The sequence below is a fragment of the Eriocheir sinensis genome, chromosome 17 (genome assembly GCF_024679095.1).
Source record: "Eriocheir sinensis breed Jianghai 21 chromosome 17, ASM2467909v1, whole genome shotgun sequence".
Classification (NCBI taxonomy): Eukaryota; Metazoa; Arthropoda; class Malacostraca; order Decapoda; family Varunidae; genus Eriocheir; species Eriocheir sinensis.
Window position 1 is genome coordinate 142,501 of NC_066525.1, and position 24,441 is coordinate 166,941.

Genomic DNA, 24,441 nt, shown 5'->3' on the forward strand with positions numbered 1-24,441 from the left:
GGAAGGGAAGGGAAGGGAAGGGGAGGGAATGAGAGTAGGGAGGGAAGGGGAAGGAAGACAAGGGAACGGGAGGGAAAGGAAGGGGAGAGAGAGAGAGAGAGAGAGAGAGAGAGAGAGAGAGAGAGAGAGAGAGAGAGAGAGAGAGAGAGAGAGAGAGAGAGAGAGAGAGAGAGAGAGAGAGAGAGAGAGAGAGAGAGAGAGAGAGAGAGAGAGAGAGAGAGAGAGAGAGAGAGAGAGAGAGAGAGAGAGAGAGATAACTGACTAGGTAAATTAAATTCTTCTCTACCTGGTTACCTGTCATGTGTGTGTGTATGATGTGTGTGTGTGTGTGTGTGTGTGTGTGTGTGTGTGTGTGTGTGTGTGTGTGTGTGTTACGAGACGAGACCTTCTACTTTTCCTCCTCCTCCTCCTCCTCACAACTGACCTCATTGCATAGGGAATAACTTGCTATTGTCATTCTCGGGTCTTACTACACGTGGCTTGAAGGCTAACACGAGACAACTGTGATGCAGGTCGCCAAACTCTCCAATCCCATGACTGGTATTCTTAAACGTTTCGGGCTCTTGCGACGACCGCTTATGGAGCCGCCGAGGAGCTATGTTGGGTTGTCATGCGCGTTTTTCCCGTTCATGAGAAAAATATAGATAGATAGATAGATAAAGAGATGGAGAGAGAAAATACGAGAACATGAGAATACTTTAGGGCAGCTTATCATTATTATTATTATTATTATTATTATTATTATTATTATTATTATTATTATTGTTTGAGAATATGATAGGATTCTGCCAACGTGAAGTACCAAGTCTCATTAATTTTAAAGTGAGGAGGAGGAGGAGGAGGAGGAGGAGGAGGGAAAATGCGATCTCTCTCTCTCTCTCTCTCTCTCTCTCTCTCTCTCTCTCTCTGCCGTTATGGAATACACAAATAAAATGAGAGAGAGAGAGAGAGAGAGAGAGAGAGAGAGAGAGAGAGAGAGAGAGAGAGAGAGAGAGAGAGAGAGAGAGGAGAGAGAAACAAGAGACAAAGACGAGGGGAGAGACACACAAAGACACACACACACACACACACACACACACACACACACACACACAGTGAGAGCGGCTCCCCATGGAAGTAAAACATGAAAAAATCTTACTTTTAATAATAATAAAAAAAAAAGACACGTGGTTACCTGGTGTGTCTGTGTGTGTGTGTGTGTGTGTGTGCGCGCGCGCTAAGATGTCCCTTCCTCACCTCCCTCATCACCAACCACCACCACCACCTTCAACACCACCATCACCACCACCGCTACCACCTCATTCACGGTTTCTCGCTCCCGCTGACGTCACAATCAATACAACCATCACTGCGCACACACACACACACACACACACACACACACGCGCGCAAAATTTTCCTTTTAACTGATTCCCCGTTGAAGAAGAAGAAGAAGAAGAAGAAGAAGAAGAGGAAGAGGAAGAAGAAAAGAAGAAATATAGCATTAGTAATAGAGAGTGTTGTGTGCGTGCGTGCGTGTGTGTGTGTATCATAGTTTAGTGTACCTTTCAAAATCACGCTTCCCTGCATAATCATAGGAGGAGGGGGAGGAGGAGGAGGAGGTGAGATAATGAAAAAGAAAGAAAGAAAGAGATAAGGATGTTGAGGAAGAGGAGGAAGACCATAAGAGGAAGATGTGGAGGAGGAAGGAAGGACAAGGACGTGGAGGAGGAGGAGGAAGAAGAGAAAGAGTCATGAGTTGGAGGAAAAGGAAGACGAGGAGAAAGTGAAGGAGGAGGAGAGCCTCGGGTGCGTACTAATTGGAGGTGAATAGAAAAATATTGGAACGCACAAACACCACAAAAAGAGCCACACACACACACACACACACGCGCGCGCAGACAAAGAACTGCATATTAATATCTGTGTGAGTGAGTGTGTGTGTGTGTGTGTGTGTGTGTACTTCATCGCCCACGCAATCAAAACTTGGCTTGTCTCTCCGCCAACATACACACACACACACACACACACACACACACACACACACACACACACCGCTATGCACGGGATAGGCCGAAACAGCGATGGAAGAGGAAGAGGGGGAGGAGGAAGAGGAGGAGGAGGAGCCGGGTCAGGAACCATCAATTAGGTTAATGAACGACATGACAACATAACGGAGGAGGAGGAGGAGGAGGATGCTTATTCATTACATTAGCGCCAAAATTAGAACAAAAAAAGAAAAAGAAAAAAAAGACATGTGGTCAGCTATCTGCAAACGACCCTAGTAGTAGTAGTAGTAGTAGTAGTAGTAGTAGCAGTAGTAGTAGTAGTAGTAGTAGTAGTAGTAGTAGTAGTAGTAGTAGTACCACAACCACCATCACCACCACCACCACCACCATCATCACTTTCAACACCATCTATAAAAACCAGAACAATCGGTGTTGAATAAAAAAGTTACATCACCACCACCACCACCATCACCACGACCACCACCACCACCACCACCACCATTATCAGTTTCAACACCATCTATAAAAACAAGAACAATCAGTGTTGAATAAAAAGTCACACCACCACCACCACCACCACCACAAGGTAACCCTCCCACCTGTGGTCACCTTCACCTTAATTGGTGGACTTTTCGCCTTAATTAGCCAACCTTATCAGTGACTCACATCCTCCTCCTCCTCCTCCTCCTCCTCGTCCACTTATATGTTTTTTTTATAAATGTTGGATTATTTCGTCACAGAGAGAGAGAGAGAGAGAGAGAGAGAGAGAGAGAGAGAGAGAGAGAGAGAGAGAGAGAGAGAGAGAGAGAGAGAGAGAGAGAGAGAGGTGGCTTGTTTTTATTTTTATTTCACTTCCTAAAAATAAGACTTCCTAGTTCCTCTCATTGTGTTGACGTTGGGAGGAGGAGGAGGAGGAGGAGGAGGAGGAGGAGGAAAAGTAAGGAGAAGGAATGGGAAGAAGTATGATAATAAGAGGAAGAGTAGCTGCAGGAATAGGAGGAGGAGGAGGAGGAGGAGGAGGAGGAGGGAGGGGCAGAAAGGTATAGGACACGGCATCTTTAAGCAGGACCGTGTGTGTGTGTGTGTGTGTGTGTGTGTGTGTCCCCTGGGCCGAGATTAGTCATCGTATCCTTACCGCATCCTATAGATCCTTCGCCCTCTTTAGGATACTCGGAAATTTCTCTAATTTTGAAGGAGAGAAAGATTTGGGGTAGAAGAGCGAGAGGAAGAGGAGAAGGAGAAGGAAGGAGGAAAAGAGAAACAAGGAGAGAGAGAGAGGGAGATATTTTTTTTACGAGGCGGGTTGTGTGGAGAGATGAGGAAGAGGGAAGGAGGAGAAGAAGAAGGAAGGAGGAAGGAGGAAGAGGAAGATGAGGTAATTCCAAGCAGGAGGAGGAGGAGGGGAAGGAGATGAAGGAAGGGCAATTTATAGGGCCGCTAAGGTAACACACAGCACCAATGGAAGGGAACAGCCCGGGACAGACAGAGGAATGAGGAGCAAGCCAGCAAGTCTAAGGCACCAAGGACCCCCGTGCCGCCCTGGCTGGCCCGCCGTGTGACGTCACCGAGGCCTGACGTCACAGAAGCCCCCCGTGAGGCCCCACTTGTCCGATTGTGTTTTCGTGAGCGACTGGGGCGAGGCGATGGTTTTTGAGGACGCCCACCGACCTCACCGACCAGCCTGGGAACGGACTGACTGACTACTCTTCCCATACCATCTCTGCTACCCCGTCTCGCTGTAGTGGCAACCGTGGCCTTGCTGAATCGCTGAAACACGTCTTGCGTTATAATGGAAGTCGCCTGAGTCAGCGCCCAACGCCCAGCCTGAGAACGGACTGACTGACTACTCTTCCTGCAGCATCTCTGTTTCCCTGTCTCGCTGTAGTGGCAACCGTGGGTTTACTGCATTGCTGAAACACGTCTTGCTCTGTACTGGAAGTCACCTGAGACACCCCCAACGCCCAGCCCGAGTACACATATTTGACAAGGATTTCGTAGGCATTTCGGGCATTTCCAGGGGTAATTCAATGACCCTAGTGGTAGTTTGACCCTTTCTCTGTACCATGAATGTAAAAAAAAACTCATGAAAACCCGATTAATCTCCTTTTCGGCCTTTGGAGATAGTTGATGTGGGAGAGGGAAGCGTCTGAGATCATCACAGTCCCTGCCCTTGACGCGGTAGAGGAAACCCGAGCCACACACTCACATCCTGATGCTGGTGCGCGCTATGTAACCACAAGTCGCCGTCTCTACAGTCGCCGCCGCCACCGCCCAGACTGCCGCTGAGCCCACTCACTCAGGAAGTTTTGGCCGGGGCTTGGCAAACTTGTGCAGGAATGTGAGGCTGAGCTAGGGGAGGTATATACTGAAGGAGGAGGAGGAGGAGGAGGAGGAGAGAAAAGAAATGAAGAAAGGAGAGGAGAGAAATACAGGACTTGAGGATTGTGATGTGGAGAATCTTAACTCAGTCTCAGTACACACACACACACACACACACACACACACACACACACACACAGCACTCAGACGATTCCACCTCTAACATCAACTTCATCTAACTTCAAAGGTCAAAACGGAGAATAATCGGGTTCTAATGAAAGCTTCCTTAGGTTCATGGTGCAGAGAAAAGGTCAAACCACCACCAGGATCACTAAACTGCCCCTGGAAATGCCCAAAACTCCCACGAAAGCCTTGTTAAATATATGTTTCTTTAGGTTCATGGTACAGAGGAAGGGTCACACCGCCACCAGGGTCATTAAACTACCCCTGGAAATGCCCAAAACGTCTGCAAAAGCCTTGGTTCTTTAGGTTCATGATAACAGAGGAAGGATTAAACCACCACCAGGGTCACTAAACTACCCCTGAAAATGCACAAAACTCCTACGAAAACCATCAAGCCTTGTCAAATCTGTGTGCTTGGGCGCCGAAATGTTTAAGATTATGACTTTCAACTCACCAAACTACCTTGTAACAGTAACATATCCCCTTACCTTTCCCGCCATGTCGTCTATGCAGCTACTGGGACAAGGTGTGTGCGTGCGTGCGTGTGTGTATATGTGTGTGAGTGATAACGTGTGTGTGTGTGTGTGTGAGATGAGTGAGCAAGTGTTGACAGTTGATAAGACAAGCTGACTCTCTCTCTCTCTCTCTCTCTCTCTCTCTCTCTCTCTTCCTTTCCTCTCCTTGTCACTGTCTCATCTCCCTCCTCCTCCTCCTCCTCCTCCTCTGATAAAACTCAAGTACTACATCACACGGAGAAGTCACGTAGTTCAACATACTTTAACGTTGCAAGATAAGCGATTGATTGAGAGAGAGAGAGAGAGAGAGAGAGAGAGAGAGAGAGAGAGAGAGAGAGAGAGAGAGAGAGAGAGAGAGAGAGAGAGAGAGAGAGAGAGAGAGAGAGAGAGAGAGACAGGAGTGTGTGTGTGTGTGTGTGTGTGTGTGTGTGTGAGAGAGATGACTGGGCAGACGTGATTGATTCACGGGGCAGCAGCATAGACATGAATAGGATGACTCTAATGATGACTATACTAATGATAATAATAATAATAATAATAATAATAATAATAATAATAATAATAATAATAATAATAATAATAATAATAATAATAATAATAATAATAATAATTCTACATATGATTCACCTCTCTCATCCTTTCCCTTCCCTTCCTTCATTTCCTTCTCATCCCTCTCTTTCCCTTCCCTTCCCTTCCTTTCCTTTCCTTTCCCTTCCTCTCCTTTTCTTGCGTTCCCTTCTATTCTTTTCCCTTCTCCTCTCTTCCCAATCTTTCTTAATCATTTGTCTTATCTTGCACATGATACTGAGAGTTCTGGCTATTAGTGCATCAGGAGGAGGAGGAGGAGGAGGAAAGACAGACCAATATGTACTATACGACTCCAAGCGCACATTATCATATCTGTTCGAAAATTAATTCATATATAACGCAGTACTAGTAGTGGTGGTGGTGGTAGTAGTAGTAGTAGTAGTAGTAGTAGTAGTAGTAGTAGTAGTAGTAGTAGTAGTAGTAGTAGTAGTAGTAGTTGCGATTTTTTTTTGGTGGTGGTGGTGATGGTGGTGGTGATGGTGGTCGTACAAACAAGAGCAGGGTCAAGAGGGGCCTCGGGGGGCTTGACGACACTCAGCCCACGGGTAAACAGAAGAGGAGGAGGAGGAGGAGGAGGAAAAAAAGGGTGAGGACAAGGAGGGTAGGAATACAAGGAGTTAGAGACACACACACACACACACACACACACACACACACACACGAAGGATACGGTTTTGATAACGCTGTATATCCGGCCAGTCAGGTGTGTGTGTGTGTGTGTGTGTGTGTGTGTGTGTGTGTGTGTGTGTGTGTGTGTGTGTGTGTGTGTGTGTGTGTTTTGCATGGTGAATGGAAAAAAAAAACCATGAAGTTGCTGGTATTTTCATGGACTGTTTTGTGATGCCAGTGACAGTTTTACACGACGTCTGCATCTTGAACGGAAATAAACACCCATGAAAACCCGGTTAATCATCTCTGTGGCCTTGGGAAACAGTTGTAATGGGAGCCCGCGATATGTTTAAGAAAAAGGACCTCTCGTAGAAGTTGCTGGGATTTTCATGGACTGCTTTGTGATCCCAGTGGTAGTTTTACAAGCACGACGTCTGGATCTTGAACGGTAACATCACCCATGGAAACCCGGTTAATCTTCTCTGAGACCTTATAAAATAGTCGTAATGGGAGCTCGATACATTTAAGGACCATAATATATAGATCATCATTTCGACACAAGTAAACTAATCTCTCCCGCCCCGGTAAATAACACGGCCGCCAGTCCTGCCGCCTCTCCCCCCCTGATCCGCGCCGTGGCACAGGCGAAGGGAGTCACCTGGGCTAGATTGGATCACTAGAGCAGATAGACTCGTTATGGGCCAATGGCTTTTCCGATCCCTTCTCATCGAGGTTGACATTTTCCATCCTCCTCTTACTTTTTGATATGGAGAGGAGAGGAAGAGGAGAGGAGAGGAAAGGAGAGGGAAGGTGAAAAGTGGAGAGGAACTTGAGAAGGGAGGAGGGAGGAAGGAGAGGAATGACATGGGAAAAGATGAGAAGTGGAAGAAGAGGAGGAAAGGAATTTTAGGTGGAGGGAATGGAGAGAGAAGGGGAAAGGGAGAAGAGGAGAGAAGGAGAGAGAGGAGTGTGTGGAGGTGATGGGAGAGGAGACGGAGCGTGGACGTGGACGGGAAGTGACGTCATAGCCTTATCGTTTCAAATTTATCACTCACAAACAAACACTTCAGAACACCACTTTTTCTCCTCCTGTAGCAGCAGTAGTAGTAGTAGTAGTAGTAGTAGTAGTAGTAGTAGTAGTAGTAAGGTGGGTGTTTTTCAGGTTCACGGAGCAGAAGCCTTGTCAAACTATCCCCAGGCTCGTAAAACTGACCCTGGAAACACCACTTAATACAACCTCTACGAAAGCCGCGAGATGTATGGGAATTTGCCCTATATGAAACACCCCTATCCCAGCACTAACCTATCCAGTACCCTTCCTACCCATCCACCCTTTCTCTCCCCCTCCACCTTTCTCCACAATCCCACTTATCTCCCTCCTTCTCGTCCCATAAGAGCCACGATAGTAAACGTCCAGGTGTTGGTCCAAGGTGTCGCAGGTAACATCGCTATCACCTGCTACCTGCTCTGAGGCTCTTCATCCGATAGGCAGGTGTTGATAACCTAATCTACGGCGTGAGGAGGTGATGGCGTGAGATGGAGATGGGAAGGGATGGGAAGGGAAGGGAAGGGGAGATGTGAAGTCGTTGGGGAAATGATAGGATGTGATGTGATGTGAAGGGAAGGTCTGGAAGGGAAGGGAAAGAAGGGAAGGAAAGGGATGGGAAATGAAGGCAAGGGAAGGGATGGGAAGGGAAGTAATGAGAAATGAAGGCAAGGGAAGGGAAGGGAAATGAAGGCAAGGGAAGGGAAGGGAATGGAAGAGAAGGTCAGGGAAGGGAAGAGAAGGTAAGGAAAGGGATGGGAAATGAAGGGAAGGGAAATGAAAGGAAGGGAAGAGAAAAGGAAGGAAGGGAAAGGAAGGGAATGGAAGGGAAGACTAAAGAAAAATGTATGGGAGAGAAAAACCAGAGAAAATAAAAAAGAACAAGGATGATGATAATGATGGTGATGATTATGATGATATACGTTCGCTTCGTCATCTTCGCAGCGCCGTAAACGTGACAAGAACGTGACATACAAGCTTACAACACACACACACACACACACACACACACACACGTCCATGTACTCCTTTCCTTTTCTCTCTCTCTCTCTCTCTCTTCCTTCATTTCCTTTCTCTTCTTCTTCTTCTTCTTCCTCCTCCTCCTCCTCCTCTCACAGAAATGTCCTTATAAGATGCTTTCCTCCCTTCCTCCTCCTTACACAATGACTCTTCTCTCCCTCCTCCTCCACGTTCTCTCTCTCTCTCTCTCTCTCTCACGGCCTGCCTTCCTCCTCCTCCTCCTCCTCCTCCTCCTCCTCCTCTTCACTTGGCGCCAGCAGGTCCGGCCGCAGCCCCGCCAAGGAAGGACCGTTGCCAGGAGGAGGAGGAGGAGGAGAAGGAAGAAATGCGACCTCTAAAGAACATGACGTCACGCCTCCTCCTCCTCCTCCTCTTCCATATCATCCTCCCATTTTTATCTTAGTTTTTTTCCTCCTCCTCCTCCTCCTCCTCCTCCTCCCACAATCACTTGCACCTGTCCCTGTGTGTGTGTGTGTGTGTGTGTGTGTGTGTGTGTGTGTGTGTGTGTGTGTGTGTGTGTGTGTGCCAATGTCAACTTTTCCAATGCTTCCTGATTTCTAGTTAGATCCTCCCCCCCTCCCCTCAACTCTCTCTCTCTCTCTCTCTCTCTCTCTCTCTCTCTCTCTCTCTCTCTCTCTCTCTCTCTCTCTCTCAGTGGGGCAGTAAAACATGCCATTTGCATTTTTGGAATACCTCGTAAAGCTAGTTTATTACAAAATGCCGGGAGAGAGAGAGAGAGAGAGAGAGAGAGAGAGAGAGAGAGAGAGAGAGAGAGAGAGAGAGAGAGAGAGAGAGAGAGAGAGAGAGAGAGAGAGAGAGAGAGAGAGAGAGAGAGAGAGAGAGAGAGAGAGAGAGAGAGAGAGAGAGAGAGAGAGAGAGAGAGAGAGAGAGAGAGAGAGAGAGATGCCCCTCAAGTGTCACCTCCCCCCCTCCCCCTCCAAGTTGCTCTCAAAGGTCAGCTTAGGGCGGGAAACACAATTTCCTGTGTGTCTCTCTCTCTCTCTCTCTCTCTCTCTCAGGTCAGGTCGTCTCTCAATGCTTCCTCCTCTTCCTCCTTCTCCTTCTCCTTCTCCTTCTCCTTCTCCTCATCCTTCTCCTCCTCCTCCTTCTCCTCCTCCTCCTCCTCCTCCACTCGACATGTTCTCCAGGCTCTTCTAAGCGAAAATCAATCTCCTCTTAAAGACTTGCCTTAAGAATGGACCTAAAACAATACCCTTCCTGTTTGCGTTTTCTTCGATATCTGGCACGAGTTTGGAACCCCTTTACTGCTACTCATTGCCATTATCTGTGTTTCCTGTCTGTTCCTAGTGGGTATGGTTGAAGGGCTTGTTGGTGATCTAAAGTTCAAGTCTCCCATGATGAAAAGTGACCCCATACTAAATCTAGGACTCTCGCCTCTCACTACTCATAAAACCAAGCTAATAAATCACTCTGGAGATACTAACACGCATTCTCCGACACTTTCAGCCCACAACACCTATTTCCCAAGGCCACAAAGGAGATTAATCGGTTTATAATGAGTGTTTTTAAGTTCACGGTGCATAAGCCTTGTCAAACTATCCCTAGGCTCATAAAACTACCCTTGGAAACACTACTAAAGCAACCTCTACGAAAGCCTTATCCAATGTGGGTGTGTTCACGGTGCGGAAGCCTTGTCAAACTCTCCCTAGGCTCATAAAACTACTCATGGAAACACTACTAAAGCAACCTCTACGAAAGCCTTATCCAATGTGGGTGTGTTCACGGTGCATAAGCCTTGTCAAAGTATCCCCAGGCTCATAAAACTACCCATGGAAACACTACTAACACAACCTCTACGAAAGCCTTATCCAATGTGGGTGTGTAATCCTCGAGATGTTTGAGCCTTGGACCTTAAGCCTTACCGACAACCAGCCCATTAACATTTCTCCTTGTAATGGTGTCATGGTATAAGGGAAGGGAAGGGATGGGATGGGATGGGAAGGGAAGGGAAGGGAAGGGAAGGGAAGGGAAGGGAAGGGAGGTGTCTCATGCATACTTTCTCCTAAGAAGCCTAAGAAGGGGAGACTATTTATAACATGGGAATTTATTAGTATATGCGAGAGGAGTCAATGCATTTCTGTCCCTATAAAGTACATAACAAGACCATGAGTAAATATTCGTATTGAGGAAGTGTGGAAACGTGTATAAGAAAACGTTTTAGAAGAGCGGGAATTGGACCGTTTAAAAAAGAAAGAAAAGAAAGATAAAGAGAATTGAAAAAAAAAAGAAAAAAAATAGATTTGAGCTCCTTTACTAGTGCCTCATATCGTGTTGCACTGACCCCCCCACCCCCACCCCCCACACACAAACAAACAATGCCCACTCAGATAATCAGATACACACACCCACCCACCCACACACACACACACACACAAACAATGCCCACTCAAATAACCAGATACACACACACACACACACACACACACACACACACACACACACACACACACCAGGTAGGGAGATAAGAGAAAGCAGCAGGCTGGTACACGTACGCATTCGCCAAGGTAACATCCCTAAGGTAAGGTAAGGTAAGGGAGAGAGAGAGAGAGAGAGAGAGAGAGAGAGAGAGAGAGAGAGAGAGAGAGAGAGAGAGAGAGAGAGAGAGAGAGAGAGAGAGAGAGAGAGAGAGAGAGAGGTAGACCCGTTTTATGAATACTGTTGATCGATAATAAGTTCGGTACAGGATTAAAGACGTCCCCGCCCCGCCCCGCCCCGTCCTGTCATCATCATCAGCTCGCCCCGCATCACTCTGCCCCAACGTCCCGTCCACCCCCGCCCCGCCCCAGCCCCGTAACCCAATATGCCCCGCCTTGCTCAGTTTCACGCCCCCTCGCGCTCAATATCCATATCCCAACTCTCTCTCTCTCTCTCTCTCTCTCTCTCCAGTTAGTCAGCCAGTACGACAGTCAATTAGTCAGCCAATGGGACAGTCAGTTAGTCAGCCAGTCAGTCAGTTAGCCAATGGGACAGTCAGTTAGTCAGCCAGTCAATCAGTCGGAGGGTCAAGTCAGCCACCTAACCATCCAGGCAACAGATAGGGCAGCTAAGCAATGACGCACCACAAGCTGATGGAAGGAAGAGGAACACGAGCATTTCCTTACGACTTTTAACACTGTCCGCTAAGACGAGGGAAGGGATACAAGCACATCTGTCACCTTACGTCCCTAAACACTGCCGGCTGAGATAAGGCAAGGGACAGGCACCTCAGTTACCTTACGACCCTTAACACTACCGGCTGGGATGACCCATGCCAGACCACGAGCAGGGTAAGCACAAGAACCTCTGTCACTTCACGTCCCTAAACACTGCCCGCCGAGATGAGGGAAGGGACAGACACTTCAAGTTACCTTACGATACTTAACACTGCCCGCCGAGATGAGGGAAGGGACAGACACTTCAAGTTACCTTACGATACTTAACACTGCCCGCTGAGATGAGGGAAGGGACAGACACTTCAAGTTACCTTACGATACTTAACACTGCCCGCTGAGATGAGGGAAGGGACAGACACTTCAAGTTACCTTACGATACTTAACACTGCCCGCTGAGATGAGGGAAGGGACAGACACTTCAAGTTACCTTACGATACTTAACACTGCCCGCTGAGATGAGGGAAGGGACAGACACTTCAAGTTACCTTACGAACCCTAACACTACCGGCTGGGATGACCATGCCAGACCACGAGCAGGGTAAGCACAAGAACCTCTGTCACTTCATGTCCCTAAACACTGCCCGCTGAGATGAGTTAAGGGACAGACACCTCAAGTCACCTCAGCTCCCTCACCACTCCACCTCCTCCCCCGCCAGCAGTTCATCAAGGGGACGAGTTGGGTGACGAAGGGAAGGGGGGGAAGGCTAGAGTCACATGGCGGTGCACAATTACTCGTGTTTGGTGCAGCCCCAAGCAGTGTGCCATTATGTAAGCGGGGAGGTGCGGGCCCAGCCACACACGATCAATGGTGGTCCGCCCGCCAGCGCTCTCACACACACACACACACACACACACACACACACACACACACACGATAGGATATAGATAGATAGATAGATAGACATACTGGCAGATATATAGACAGGCTGGTTTAAATACACACCCACCAACACCCAAACGATAGATAAATATAGATAGATAGTGACAGGCTGCTTTACACACACACACACACACACACACGAGATAGGATAGATAGATAGAGAGACATATTGGCAGACATACAGGCTGGTTTAAATACACACCCACCCACACCCAAACGACAGATAGATATAGATAGATAGAAACAGGCTGCTTTCCACACACACACACACACACACACACACACACACACACACACACACACACACACACAAACACACACACACACACCATAGGGTCCCCACTTTGAGCCTTACACACACTGAATAAAATAATAAATAAACACGGCAGCGTCCACTGAGTCACTAATTGGAGTGTGAGTAGTCTTCCTTCCTCTCCTTGGCTACGATGTTTCCCCCTTTCCTTCCTTCCTTCCTCTTGGTAATACAGGGCTTCAGGCTGTTTAACTAATGAGGAATGGCAAGAAAGAGTACGGACAGAATTCTACCACGGACGAGAGTTTGGTTCATTTCCTTGGGTAGTTTTATGACCCTGGTGGTAGCTTGACCCTTCCCCTGAACCATGAACCTCAAAAAATACTCATTGCACTTTGATCTCCGTTTTGACCTTTGGAATTAGTTGATGTGAAAGGGAGAAGCGTCTGGCAATACCGATCCAAGTCTCATTATTGAAGAAACTTACATGAATTGAGTATATAAATAATTCAACTATTATTATTAGGTAAGGATAGAGACACCTTCACACGCATGGCGGGGAGCAATTTATAGCCCCAAGCCTAAGCCGGGATACGAATCCAAGACCGGGATCGTGAGCAGGCGCGCTGACCACTTTGCCATGGAGGGAAAGAGGAGATGAGAGAAAGAATAAGAAGAACAGAGAGAGAGAGAGAGAGAGAGAGAGAGAGAGAGAGAGAGAGAGAGAGAGAGAGAGAGAGAGAGAGAGAGAGAGAGAGAGAGAGAGAGAGAGAGAGAGAGAGAGAGAGAGACCCCAAACAAACACGTGCAGCCGAGAATAATAATATCAATAAAAACAACAACGACAGACGAAGAAGAAAAAGACGCGTTCAAAACAAGTACGATCAGACTCGCATATTAATTAGATCTACAAACTCTCTCTCTCTCTCTCTCTCTCTCTCTCTCTCTCTCTCTCAAAACTGTCGCTGCTTGAGAGGAATAAAAGACAGGTATTATCCTTGTTCTATCCTTGTCGCCTTGGACGTGACGGGAATTGACTCAAGACTTTCCTGGTCCTGAACTATATTTAGGCACCAGGTTATCATTGCTACGTATTGCTGTCGCTTCTCTTATTGGTTCTGCTGACATTCTTTGCCTGTGTTGCATTTCCTTCGCGTTTATATCACTGCTTCGAACCCAAAATATGTATGAATTATAGGGAGAAAGGGTGGAAGAGAGAGAGAGAGAGAGAGAGAGAGAGAGAGAGAGAGAGAGAGAGAGAGAGAGAGAGAGAGAGAGAGAGAGAGAGAGAGAGAGTTATGAAGAATATAGGGACAGGTAGTTAAAACAGAGATATATACGCAGAGAGAGAGAGAGAGAGAGAGAGAGAGAGAGAGAGAGAGAGAGAGAGAGAGAGAGAGAGAGAGAGAGAGAGAGAGAGAGAGAGAGAGAAATCACATATACTCACCTCGTTATCAGAATTCCCCATTGTCTTGTATTGTGGTATAAGTCCTGTACAGTACACGTATATCTCTAACACGTGAGGTCACTCTTGCTGGTAAACACTTTTTTTTTTCTCTCTCTCTTTCCTCAACGAATTTTAAACCTTTCCTTTCCCTTCCTTTTCTCTCCTTTCCTTTCTCAATACACTAACCCACTTCAAACACAATACAAGGATGCAACACGTTCACTTCTAGGTCGCTAACACCGTAGATTCACAGAGGAAGACCGGTAGATGACAAGTAGCTAGACGCAAAACAGGTCACTAAAAGTCTTATTTGCTTGGGTCAATCGTAATTTCAATCGAAGTTAACAATAGTAATCTTCAATCTGCTTAGTGTTATAATTTTCTTCTTTCTTGCATATATATATTTTCCGGTTCTATTTTTTTTTCAGTTTTCGCGGATTTCAGTGTTGTTCTTGCTTATCGTTGTTCATGAAGGCACTTGTGAATAAGGCTCCCGTCACCTGGAGAAACACAAACACACACACATTCATATATACAGTACATACAGGGTGATGGTTTTAAGAGCTGTGAAGGTACACCAACCCTAACGTTATACCTTTACTCATGTTTATAAGAGCTCGCTGTATCTGACTTTTCCGCCCTATCTATCCCGGCCGTGTCTTTCCCTTCTCTTGAACAGGTCAGTTTAAGTAAAGTTAGGTTAGGTTTAGATGGAATCACTATGGGTAATTTTGCCTGGTAATCACAATGGGAGTATTTTCCATAACACCCCGAGGTTAGTTTTGAAGCTACATCCCAGCGTCGTCACTCAAGGACCTCACACCCGTAGAGTGATTCGGAATATGCGTCCTGGCCCTGAAACTCCGTGGTCCCTCCTCTCACGGTCCTCCCTTAACACAATCCAACCCCCTTAACTTTTGTCATCCTCTCGCCCTCCACCTTTCCTACACTTCCTAGGTACTCTTCTATTCTTCCCGCGATGCGTCCATATCGCTTAATTCTTTGTAGTTGTCTCATAACGCAAACCAACATAATATTGGATTTCCTCTCTTCACTAAATAATAAACAATAAGTAATTCCCGCAAGTCAATCACTAAGGTCGTAAGTCGTCGAGTAATGTAAACGTGAATGGCGGTGTCCGTAGAGTTTACTGCGTGACTGCCTGGGTAACGCTGTGCCCGTAACACGCTGTATGTCTTGCTGGCAATGAAAACTTAGCGACATTCTGGTGGAAATCTAACTGCACAGCCTTCTAATGATACGTGTGGTGGCGCTAAACGTGGTAGGACACTTCCAAAGACTTGTGTGGAGTGACTCTGGATTTAATATAATACATATCTTTTTTGTAGGCTTCAGAAATATATACGAAACTTTGCGCAGCTATTTTAGAAACTTATTTTCTACTTGATTCAAGGTTTTTCTTTACAGGGAGCATGTGAGGCTGGCAGACAACCTTAGAGGAGAGCGAGAGAGCATTCCAGCGTGTCATACGAGGCCTGATCAACACCGCCTAGATGACAGAGGAACACTTGGTTTGTACGGACTAAAGTAATCTTCATCTATCTATTTATCCGTCTCTCTCACACACACACACACACACACACACACACACACACACACACACACCCGGGCTGGCGCTACTCTCTATAATGCTTCCATTTGGCCATCCATTCGTGCCATCCATATTACTACTACAACTACTACTACTACTACTACTACTACTGCTACTACTACTACTTCTACCACTACCACCTAATACTACAACAGCTACTGCTACTATAACGAACAATACTACTATTACTACTACTATTACTACTACTACTACTACTAATAATAATAATAAAAATAATAATAATACGTCTGTGTGTGTGTGTGTGTGTGTGTGTGTGTGTGTGTGTGTGTGTGTGTGTGTGTGTGTGTGTTCGTTCGGGATATAACATAAAGTAACGGTCACTACTCTCTCTCTCTCTCTCTCTCTCTCTCAGCAGTGCCCTAGAGAAGGAAAAGGAGGAGGAGGAGGAGGAGGAGGAGGAGGAGGAGGGTCACTTCTCAAATGTCCACTTGACCCGCCCGACCACTTGAGGTTCACAACGCACTCTTTGCCTTGCCTTCCACACCTCCACCACCACCACCACCACCACCTCTACCAACACCACTACCACCACCACCATCACCTTCAGCATCATCTCCGCCACCACCAGCATCTCCACCTCAACTCTAATCTACTGAAAACTGTCTCTAATATATTTGTTTTTTCTTTATTCTGTACTGTATTCTCTCTCTCTCTCTCTCTCTCTCTTACTAACTCTAATGTACTCTACACTTCCTCTATCTCTTTAGCTTCAATCTATGCTGCAAATTCTTCTTCAGTACGTGTGTAGTTTCAATCACTCACTCACTCATTACAAACATGCTTCCAATACGTTTTCATCGCTATATTTTTCATCTTTCATCCTTTTTAACATCTTCGTATTCTTTCACCGGCCACTCGACACACGGCACCATCTCCGGCGCCTCCAGCTCGTTCCCAAACCGGTTTCTCAAGCCTTTCCGCGGACTGTCACAAGCCACAATATGCACCAACTCTTCGCAACGGGTTAGATAGATAGACAGAGGTGTGTTTCCGTAGGTCCATGCACAGATTTCTAATGCACTGTTATCTTTCCCTTCTATACACGTGGGAGTCAACCGTGTGAGGGTATCGCGGGTGGACCGAGGGGGGGCGTGACACAGGATTCTACGCGGCAAGATAACACGGTGCAAGGAGGCGTGACCAGCAGTAGGAGCCCGGCAGAGACGTGTGCTGGCCCGTCGGGGGTTGAGGGCTGACTGACTGGGTGGCTGGCTGACTCCCTGGCTACTGCTGGGCTTCGGATGGGATGGGATGGGATGGGGTCGTAACATGGGCTTTGACTGAGAGAGGAGTTGGGTGGTGGTGGTGATGGTGGTGGTGGTTAGTCGGCTATAGGTACTGGGGTCTTCTGTTTCTCCTCCTTCTCCTCCTCCTCCTTCTCTTCCTTATGTTAGGTATAGAATCGCTCGAGGTAAGATTATCCCACTCTTTCAAGTTGATGAGGAGGAGCGCTTACCTCTGAAACTGTGCCCCGGGTATCAGAAATGAAACTTTTGTCGGCAAGAAACTTAACAAATTTGTCTAATAACTTCCTCGAGGATCTTGTCTGCCTGCCGCTCATGTTAAGTTATGGCAATGTAATTTCAGGCAACTCTTACCCAACCCTTCCCTTCCACACCCTTCTTTTAAACACGGTATCACTTTTACCCTCTAGAAAATTAACAAATTCGTCTAATACCTTCCTCGAGGGTCTTGCCTGCTAGTGAGCGTAAGTTATGGCTATGTAATTTTAGGGCATATATTTACTCAACCCTTCCCTTCCACCCCCTCTTTTTAATAAGGTATCACTTTTACTCTCTAGAAACTTAACAAATTCGTCTACTATCGTCTAATAGATTCCTCGAGGATCTTGCCTGCTATATAGTGAGCGTAAGTTATGGCTATGTAATTTTAGGGCATATATTTACCAAACCCTTCCCTTCCGCACCCTTTTTAACACGGTATCACTTTTACCATCTAGAAACAACAAATTCGTCTAATATCGCCTAATAGCTTCCTTCAGGGTCTTGCCTGCTAGCGATCGTAAGTTATGGCTATGTAATTTTAGGCCATATATTTACCCAACCCTTCTTTTTAACACGGTGTCACGTTCGCAAGCAAGTCACACACTCATAAAAAGAGCTCGATTCGTTTATAAAAAAGCTTCATTATGTGCTGCAAGCTCTTCTTTAGTAAGCGGAGAGTTTCAATCACTCACTCACTCACTAAAAACATGCTTCCAATAGGCGCCATCACCCAAGACGTATAGAATGATTTAAGGAGGAGATGCATCGACCAAATTCCACACGGTGTCACGTTCGCCAGCTTTCAGACTTCATAGACATCGTTCGTTTCTACAGGCCAACTCAAGGTGCCGGTTACTTAGTGGTTGGGGGTATATTTTTAAACATGTCTACTGTTCGATATAAACACACTCTGGATTGCCGAAACCACGTGAACGCCAACATAGCCATTACTCTCCGTCCTATTAATATACATTTCTTAAGATTTAAACACACGAAAAAAAGAAAGAAAGAGAGCAAGAGCGCGAGAGAGAGCGAGATAGAGGGAAAGACTGTACCTACGTTGCGGGCCAAGTTAAATAAAGTGAGAGAGAGAGAGAGAGAGAGAGAGAGAGAGAGAGAGAGAGAGAGAGAGAGAGAGAGAGAGAGAGAGAGAGAGAGAGAGAGAGAGAGAGAGAGAGAGAGAGTTAATTAAGGCAAGGTGACGACACGCACCTCAGAAACACGTGTAAAAAGGTGAGCTCAGGACCACCTTGGCGAGGAGGAAGAAGAAGAAGAAGAAGAAGAAGAAGAAGAAGAAGAAGAAGAAGAAGAAAAACAACAACAACAACAACAACAACAGGAGGAGGAGGAGGAGGAGGAGGAGGAGAAATAGAAAGAGGAGAATGGATATGGAGATGATGGAGCATTTGACAGAGGAGGTTCAACAGTGGACCAGGAGGGAGATAAGCCATATTGAGGAGGAGGATAAGGAGGAGGAGGAGGAAGAGGAAGACAATAGCAGTAGGGAGGAATAGGAAGGGAAACAATACTGACTGACTGACTGACTGACTTACTGAATGGTTGACTGAATGGGCAAGTTGAACCCTTCCTTATCTCATTGCGGAGAAGGAGGAGGAGGAGGAGGAGATGAAGGCGAGATGAGAAGGATGAAACAGAGGAGAAGATGAAAGAGAGGAGAAGAGGAGGAGATGAAGGCGAGATGAGAAGAATGAAAGAGAGGAGAAGAGGAGGAGGAGGAGAAGGAGGAAGAGAGGAAGAGGAGGAGAGGAGAGGAAACAAAGTGCCCATCCCAACCCGTTCCCTTCCCTTCATCCCCTTCCCATCACCTCCAGCATTGATCTCTCTCTCTCTCTCTCTCTCTCTCTCTCTCTCTCTCTCTCTCTCTGACGTCACGGCCACACTGCCGCAGCCAAACTGAACTCATTAGGTGGCGCAGTGCAGCTCACGACTACTACAACTACTACTACTACTACGACTACTACGACTACTACTATTACTACTAATACTAATACTAATACTGCTGCTGCTGCTGCTGCTGCTGCTCTCTCTCTCTCTCTCTCTCTCTCTCTCTCTCTGTTTCCTTTCTCTTATCTCCACCTCCCTTTGTTTCCACGATTCTCTCTCTCTCTCTCTCTCTCTCTCATTAGTAAACAGCAGACAGGACATTACACAGAGCGAGTAAAAGTCCACTAGCTTAGGTCAAGAACACACACACACACACACACACACACACACACACACACACACACACACACACACGGGGTCAGATCCTCCTCCTCCTCCTCCTCTTCTTCCTCTATCCACAATCTTTATGTTTTCATCTCATCCACTAACATACCTTCTCCTCCTCCTCCCACCCCACCACCGCGACCGCCACCTTTTCCTCCCTAAATATCTCGGCCAACTATGTATACAAGCCGTGCAGGTAAGCGACAGCCAAGGAAAACTCTCGCAAACCGTGTGTAAGGGGGCGGGAGAGACGGGCCAGCACGAGAGTCGCTAGATATTCTCAGCCGCTCCACCCCTCACATAAGTCAACTATTTCCAAAGGCCACAACAGAGATTAATCGGGTCGTATTATAAAACAGTTCGCCGCCCAAGAACACACATTTGACAAGGCTTTCGTAGGAGTTGTGAGCATTTCCAGGGGTAGTTTTGTGACCTTGGTAGTAGTGTGAACCTTCCTCTTTACCGTGAACCTGAAGAAACTCTCTTTAGAATCCGACTGACCCTCTCTTTGACCTTTAGAAATAGCTGATGTACGAAGCGCATGTCTTATAATACCAGCCATCGGGTTTTCAAGAGTGGTTTTTCACGTCCACGGCACAGAGGAAGGGTCAAACTACCACCAGGGTCACTAAAGTACGTATGGAAATGCCCAAAACTCCGGTGAAAGCCTTGTCAAATGCGAGTGCGTAAGTGGCGAAAGTTTGAGTGTATCAGAGCGAGAGAGACGGCTGAAGAGGTTACTGACTCATGGTATATATAAGGGGGACGGGTTATAGGGAGGGGCACAGGGGAGGGTGGCATGGGTTAGGTGTGAGGGCAATATATATTAAATCTTTCGGCGCCTAAGCTCACATATTTAACAAGGCTTTCGTGTGAGTTGTTGGGGGCATTTCCAGGGGTATTTTTTTCATATACAGTAGAGGAAACAGGTCAAGGGCAACAATAAGGAAACTATACTGAAAAAAAGCCCGCTAAAAAAAAAAAAAAAAAAAAAAAAAAAAAAACGCTAATGGAAAAAAAAAAAAAAGCATGTTATGACCCTGGTGGTAGTTTGACCCTTCTGCACCATGAACCTGAAGAAACACGCATGAATACCCCATTAATCACTGTATATGGTAAACAGCTTAAATAATAATAATAATAATAATAATAATAATAATAATAATAGCTAAACTAACCTTTCGTACGTTCTTCACATGCATTATTTCCCTCTTGAAGTAGTAGTAGTAGTAGTAGGAAGAGGAGGAGGAGGAGGAGAAGGAAGATAAAGTAGTAGTAGTAGTAGTACACTCCCTTCACCAGAACAATACTACTACTGTTGCTATTAAGGCGAGCGCTTTTTCTTCAACCCCCCCCCCCCCCTTAACTTGGCAAGCACGTGCTCTCTCACTCTCTCTCTCTCACACACATACACACACACACACACACACACATCACCAAGAGAACGCCTTTCCTTTCCTCCTCCTCCTCTTCCTCCTCCTCTAAACGACGGAGGAGGAGGAGGAGGAGGAAGAGGAGGACCAATATAGTGCTTAAATACATACAGCATTGCTCCCTTTTTTTACCACCCCCTCCTCCTCCTCCTCCTGGTGACTCACTATCTCCTTCCTTATTTGCGAGAGAAAACGTGATGTGGTTATCCTACTGCTGCTACATGCTAAGAAGGAGAAGATGAAGAAGAAGAAGAAAAAGAAGAAGAAGAAGAAGAAGGAGAAGAAGAGGGAGAAGACAGTAGTAGTTATAGTAGTAGTAGTAGTAGTAGTAGTAGTAGTAGTAGTAGTAGTAGTAGTAGTAGTAGTAGTAGTAGTAGTAGTCGTATTAATGATAATAGTAGTAGTAGTAGTAATCGTATTAATGATGGTAGTAGTAGTAGTAATCGTATTAATGATAGTAGTAGTAGTAGTAGTAGTAGTAGAATAGCACGTGATCAGACCATAGCGACACACACACACACACACACACACACACAGCCACACCCACATACCTAACATAACCCACCCACCCACACACACATCGCTACCACGAGTGCCACGCCCGCACCCACCCACCCCCAACGCCCACGTCCACGCCCACCCCCCTCACCCATCCACGCTCTCTGCTGCCAAAAGTTCCGGCATGCAGCAGATTCTCTCTCAACCACGTCTTCAATTTTTTCAAAGAGGAGGAGGAGGGCATGCGAACTGAACTCTGAGGCATTTCACACTTACACACACACACACACACACACACACACACAGCTATCCTCCCCCCCAAGATCAAAATAACACAGCCCCCCCTTAATCACCCTCTCCCTTCAACACTAGAGGGAATCATCAGGCCTTTTGGAAGTTTTATTGTAATGGGCCTCGGAGGAACACATGAATGGCCCACTAAATGACTCCCTCGTATATACAGATGACTGACAGGAAGGAAGGAAGGAAGGGAGGGAGGAAGGATGGAAGGGAAGGAAAAGATGGATGGGAACATCTTAACTGTATTCTTCAACATTTCATCACCCAAGTTTACATTTTTGACAAGCCTTTCCTAGGTGTTTTGGGCATTTCCTTGGGTATTTTTTTTTTTACCCTGGTGGTAGTCTGACCCTTCTTCTGTACCATGAACCTAAAGAACCACTTATGAGAACCTGATTAATCCCCTTCTTGGCCTTTGGAATTAGTTAACATGAGAGGTGGAAGAGTCTAAATGTTCGACCTACATGGATGGACTGGTGAAGGGAAGTAATGCACTGGGCCTCTATTTGGCTGTATAGAAGGTTGAACTATCGCGCCTATCTTTATCTACTACTCCTAAGCTGTCATTGCTTAGGCCTGATCAGAATGCCCTCACACACACACACACACACACACACACACACACATACACACTGACTACATATCCAACAGCCATCACTTGGAATACATGATGTTGAACCCCCCACACAGCTTTATTGAGTTTCCCAGCACAGATGCACACTGCCAGCTGACTTCAATGAGAGCTTGTGACATGAAGGGCAACTATTTCAATCTAGATCCAAGGCAATGAGAGAGCTTGTGGCATGAAGGGCAACCTGATAAATACTTCAAATTAAAACCAAGGTAACTACACGCTTGTGACATGAAGAAAAAGTTAATGCAAATTGGACACAAAGCAATGCAGTAACAGTAATAGCAGTAGTAGTATTAGTAGTAGTAGAGCTTGAGACAAATGACAACCAGATACATAGTTCACTGTTAAAAGTCTGTTATGCATTTTGATTTTTTATTTATTTATTTATTTATTATTTTTTTTTTTTCAACATCTCAATGGAACGGCAGAGGACCAAGGACATTCTGGGTAGGTGTCTGAATGAGGCTGTGTCTGAGGCGGCTACCAAGGCACGTCTGGCTGGCTGGCGGCCTTGTGGGGTGAAATCGTTGCATTCTGTCTGTGACAAGGTGTGTATTTACCTAGTTGTGAATTACAGGAAAAGAGCCATACTAGGCTCGTGTTGTCCTGTCTCCATAACGCTTATTATCCAGTTTGGCTTTAAATTCATGAATTGTTTTTGCACACACAGTCTCCTCGTCAAGTCCGTTCCATGTTGTTATGCTTCTGTATGGAAAACTGTATTTCTTGACGTGTCTCCTACAGTCGCTCTTCTTCAATTTCTTACTATTCCCTCTTGTCACACTCCCGTCACGTACCACTAAGTCTTCCCTGTCCAATTTCTCCAATCCCTTTTGTATCTTGTATAATGCTATTAGGTCCCCTCTCTTCTTCTCTACAGTGTTGTTAGTCCCAATTTCTCCAGTCTTTCTTCATAAGTATGTTCTCTCAGAGTTTCCGGTAGTTTAGTTGCTGCTCTCTGTATTCTTTCCAACTTTCTAATTTCTTTCTTCAATCTAGGTGACCACACCAACGCAGCATATTCCAGTCTCGGATGTATCATCAATGTTATTAGTTTCTTCACCATTTCTTCGTCTAGATATGTAAATGCTGCTTTTATGTTTCTAAGAAGATGGTATGTTTCCCCAGTTATCCGATTTATATGCTTTCCAAAGGATAACTTGTCTGTTATTGTCACTCCCAGATCTTTTCCTCTGTGCATGTGTGTGTGTGTGTGTGTGTGTGTGTGTGTGTGTGTGTGTGTGTGTGTGTGTGTGTGCTTCAAATTATTTGGTGTTGTTGTTTCCCTGTGTAGAGGCAGCATACAGCCATCCAGGACTCAGCACACAATTTATAATGTTAGCAAGTGTATCATGTTAACTATTTATTATTTTGTCTAGTGCAAGTTTTCTGCCCATGACTGGTTACATTCTTTACTTGGATGCAGTCTTTGTTCATATACTTAACCCCTTGACTGCAGATTTCCTACAAGAAGACCTCACCAAGCTACAGGAATGGAACAAAAAGTGGCTGCTAAAATTCAATGAAGAACAATGTAAAGTCCTGCACCTTGGGAGGGGATATTCAGCATACCAATACCACATGGGAAACACTCCACTATCCACCACAGAGGCACAGAAAGACCTGGGATTATGTTACCAGGCTGCCAGTGAAGGCCAAATTTGTGCCAATCGCAGCAGATGGGTTAAACAAGAACAATATTTTTTGTTGTATAATATCTAACCAAATTTTGTGGAGACTGAGAAAAGCCTGTTTGCTTAAGCTACCCTGCATTAAAGTGATGGTGCAGCCAGGTAGCCGGCAAACAAGCCAGCACACAGCACATCAACACCCTGCCTGAGTGGTCTTCGCGCTGTGGGAATGACTGACAGGCTCACCGAGAGGAGGCGAGAATGACAACAGCCCAGCCCAGCTCAATGTGGCACCATCCTGCCCACACACAAGCCCTCTTTGGCAGCTGTCTCCCTTTCTGTTTCCAGATGCACAGTTTACTTACATGTGTCAGCCTCGCTCAGCCATGCACATGTACACTTCGCTAAATAAGGATAACCAGTCAGTCAATCATTTTTCAGCTCCACGGTGTAGTGTTTAGCATGCCTAGCTATGCATCAGAGGATTCGGGTCTTATCCAAGCAGGATGGCGCCTCTATAAAACACTTGCCTGTGCCACAACAGGCTAAGGCTGACCA

At 46.1% G+C, this 24,441-nt stretch overlaps 1 protein-coding gene across 5 annotated transcripts in view; it reads right to left on the bottom strand.

Moving 5' to 3' along the window:
* Positions 1-24,441, bottom strand: part of LOC126999683 (cAMP-dependent protein kinase type I regulatory subunit-like) — a 45,370-nt gene that overhangs the window by 15,633 nt on the left and 5,296 nt on the right. Inside the window, exons 1-2 of one of the 5 annotated variants that reach the window (XM_050862408.1) lie at positions 16,795-16,895; positions 14,021-14,520 (exon numbers count right to left, since the gene is read on the bottom strand). The exons of 2 other annotated variants lie outside the window; for them this stretch is intronic. In XM_050862408.1, coding sequence (XP_050718365.1) covers positions 14,021-14,041 — 21 coding nt within the window. In that variant the 5' untranslated portion in view covers positions 14,042-14,520; positions 16,795-16,895. Of the gene's footprint in view, positions 1-4,978; positions 5,116-14,020; positions 14,521-16,794; positions 16,896-20,565; positions 20,605-24,441 lie in introns of those variants that run through there. 2 more of the 5 variants (XM_050862407.1, XM_050862409.1) reach the window with 2 other exon arrangements.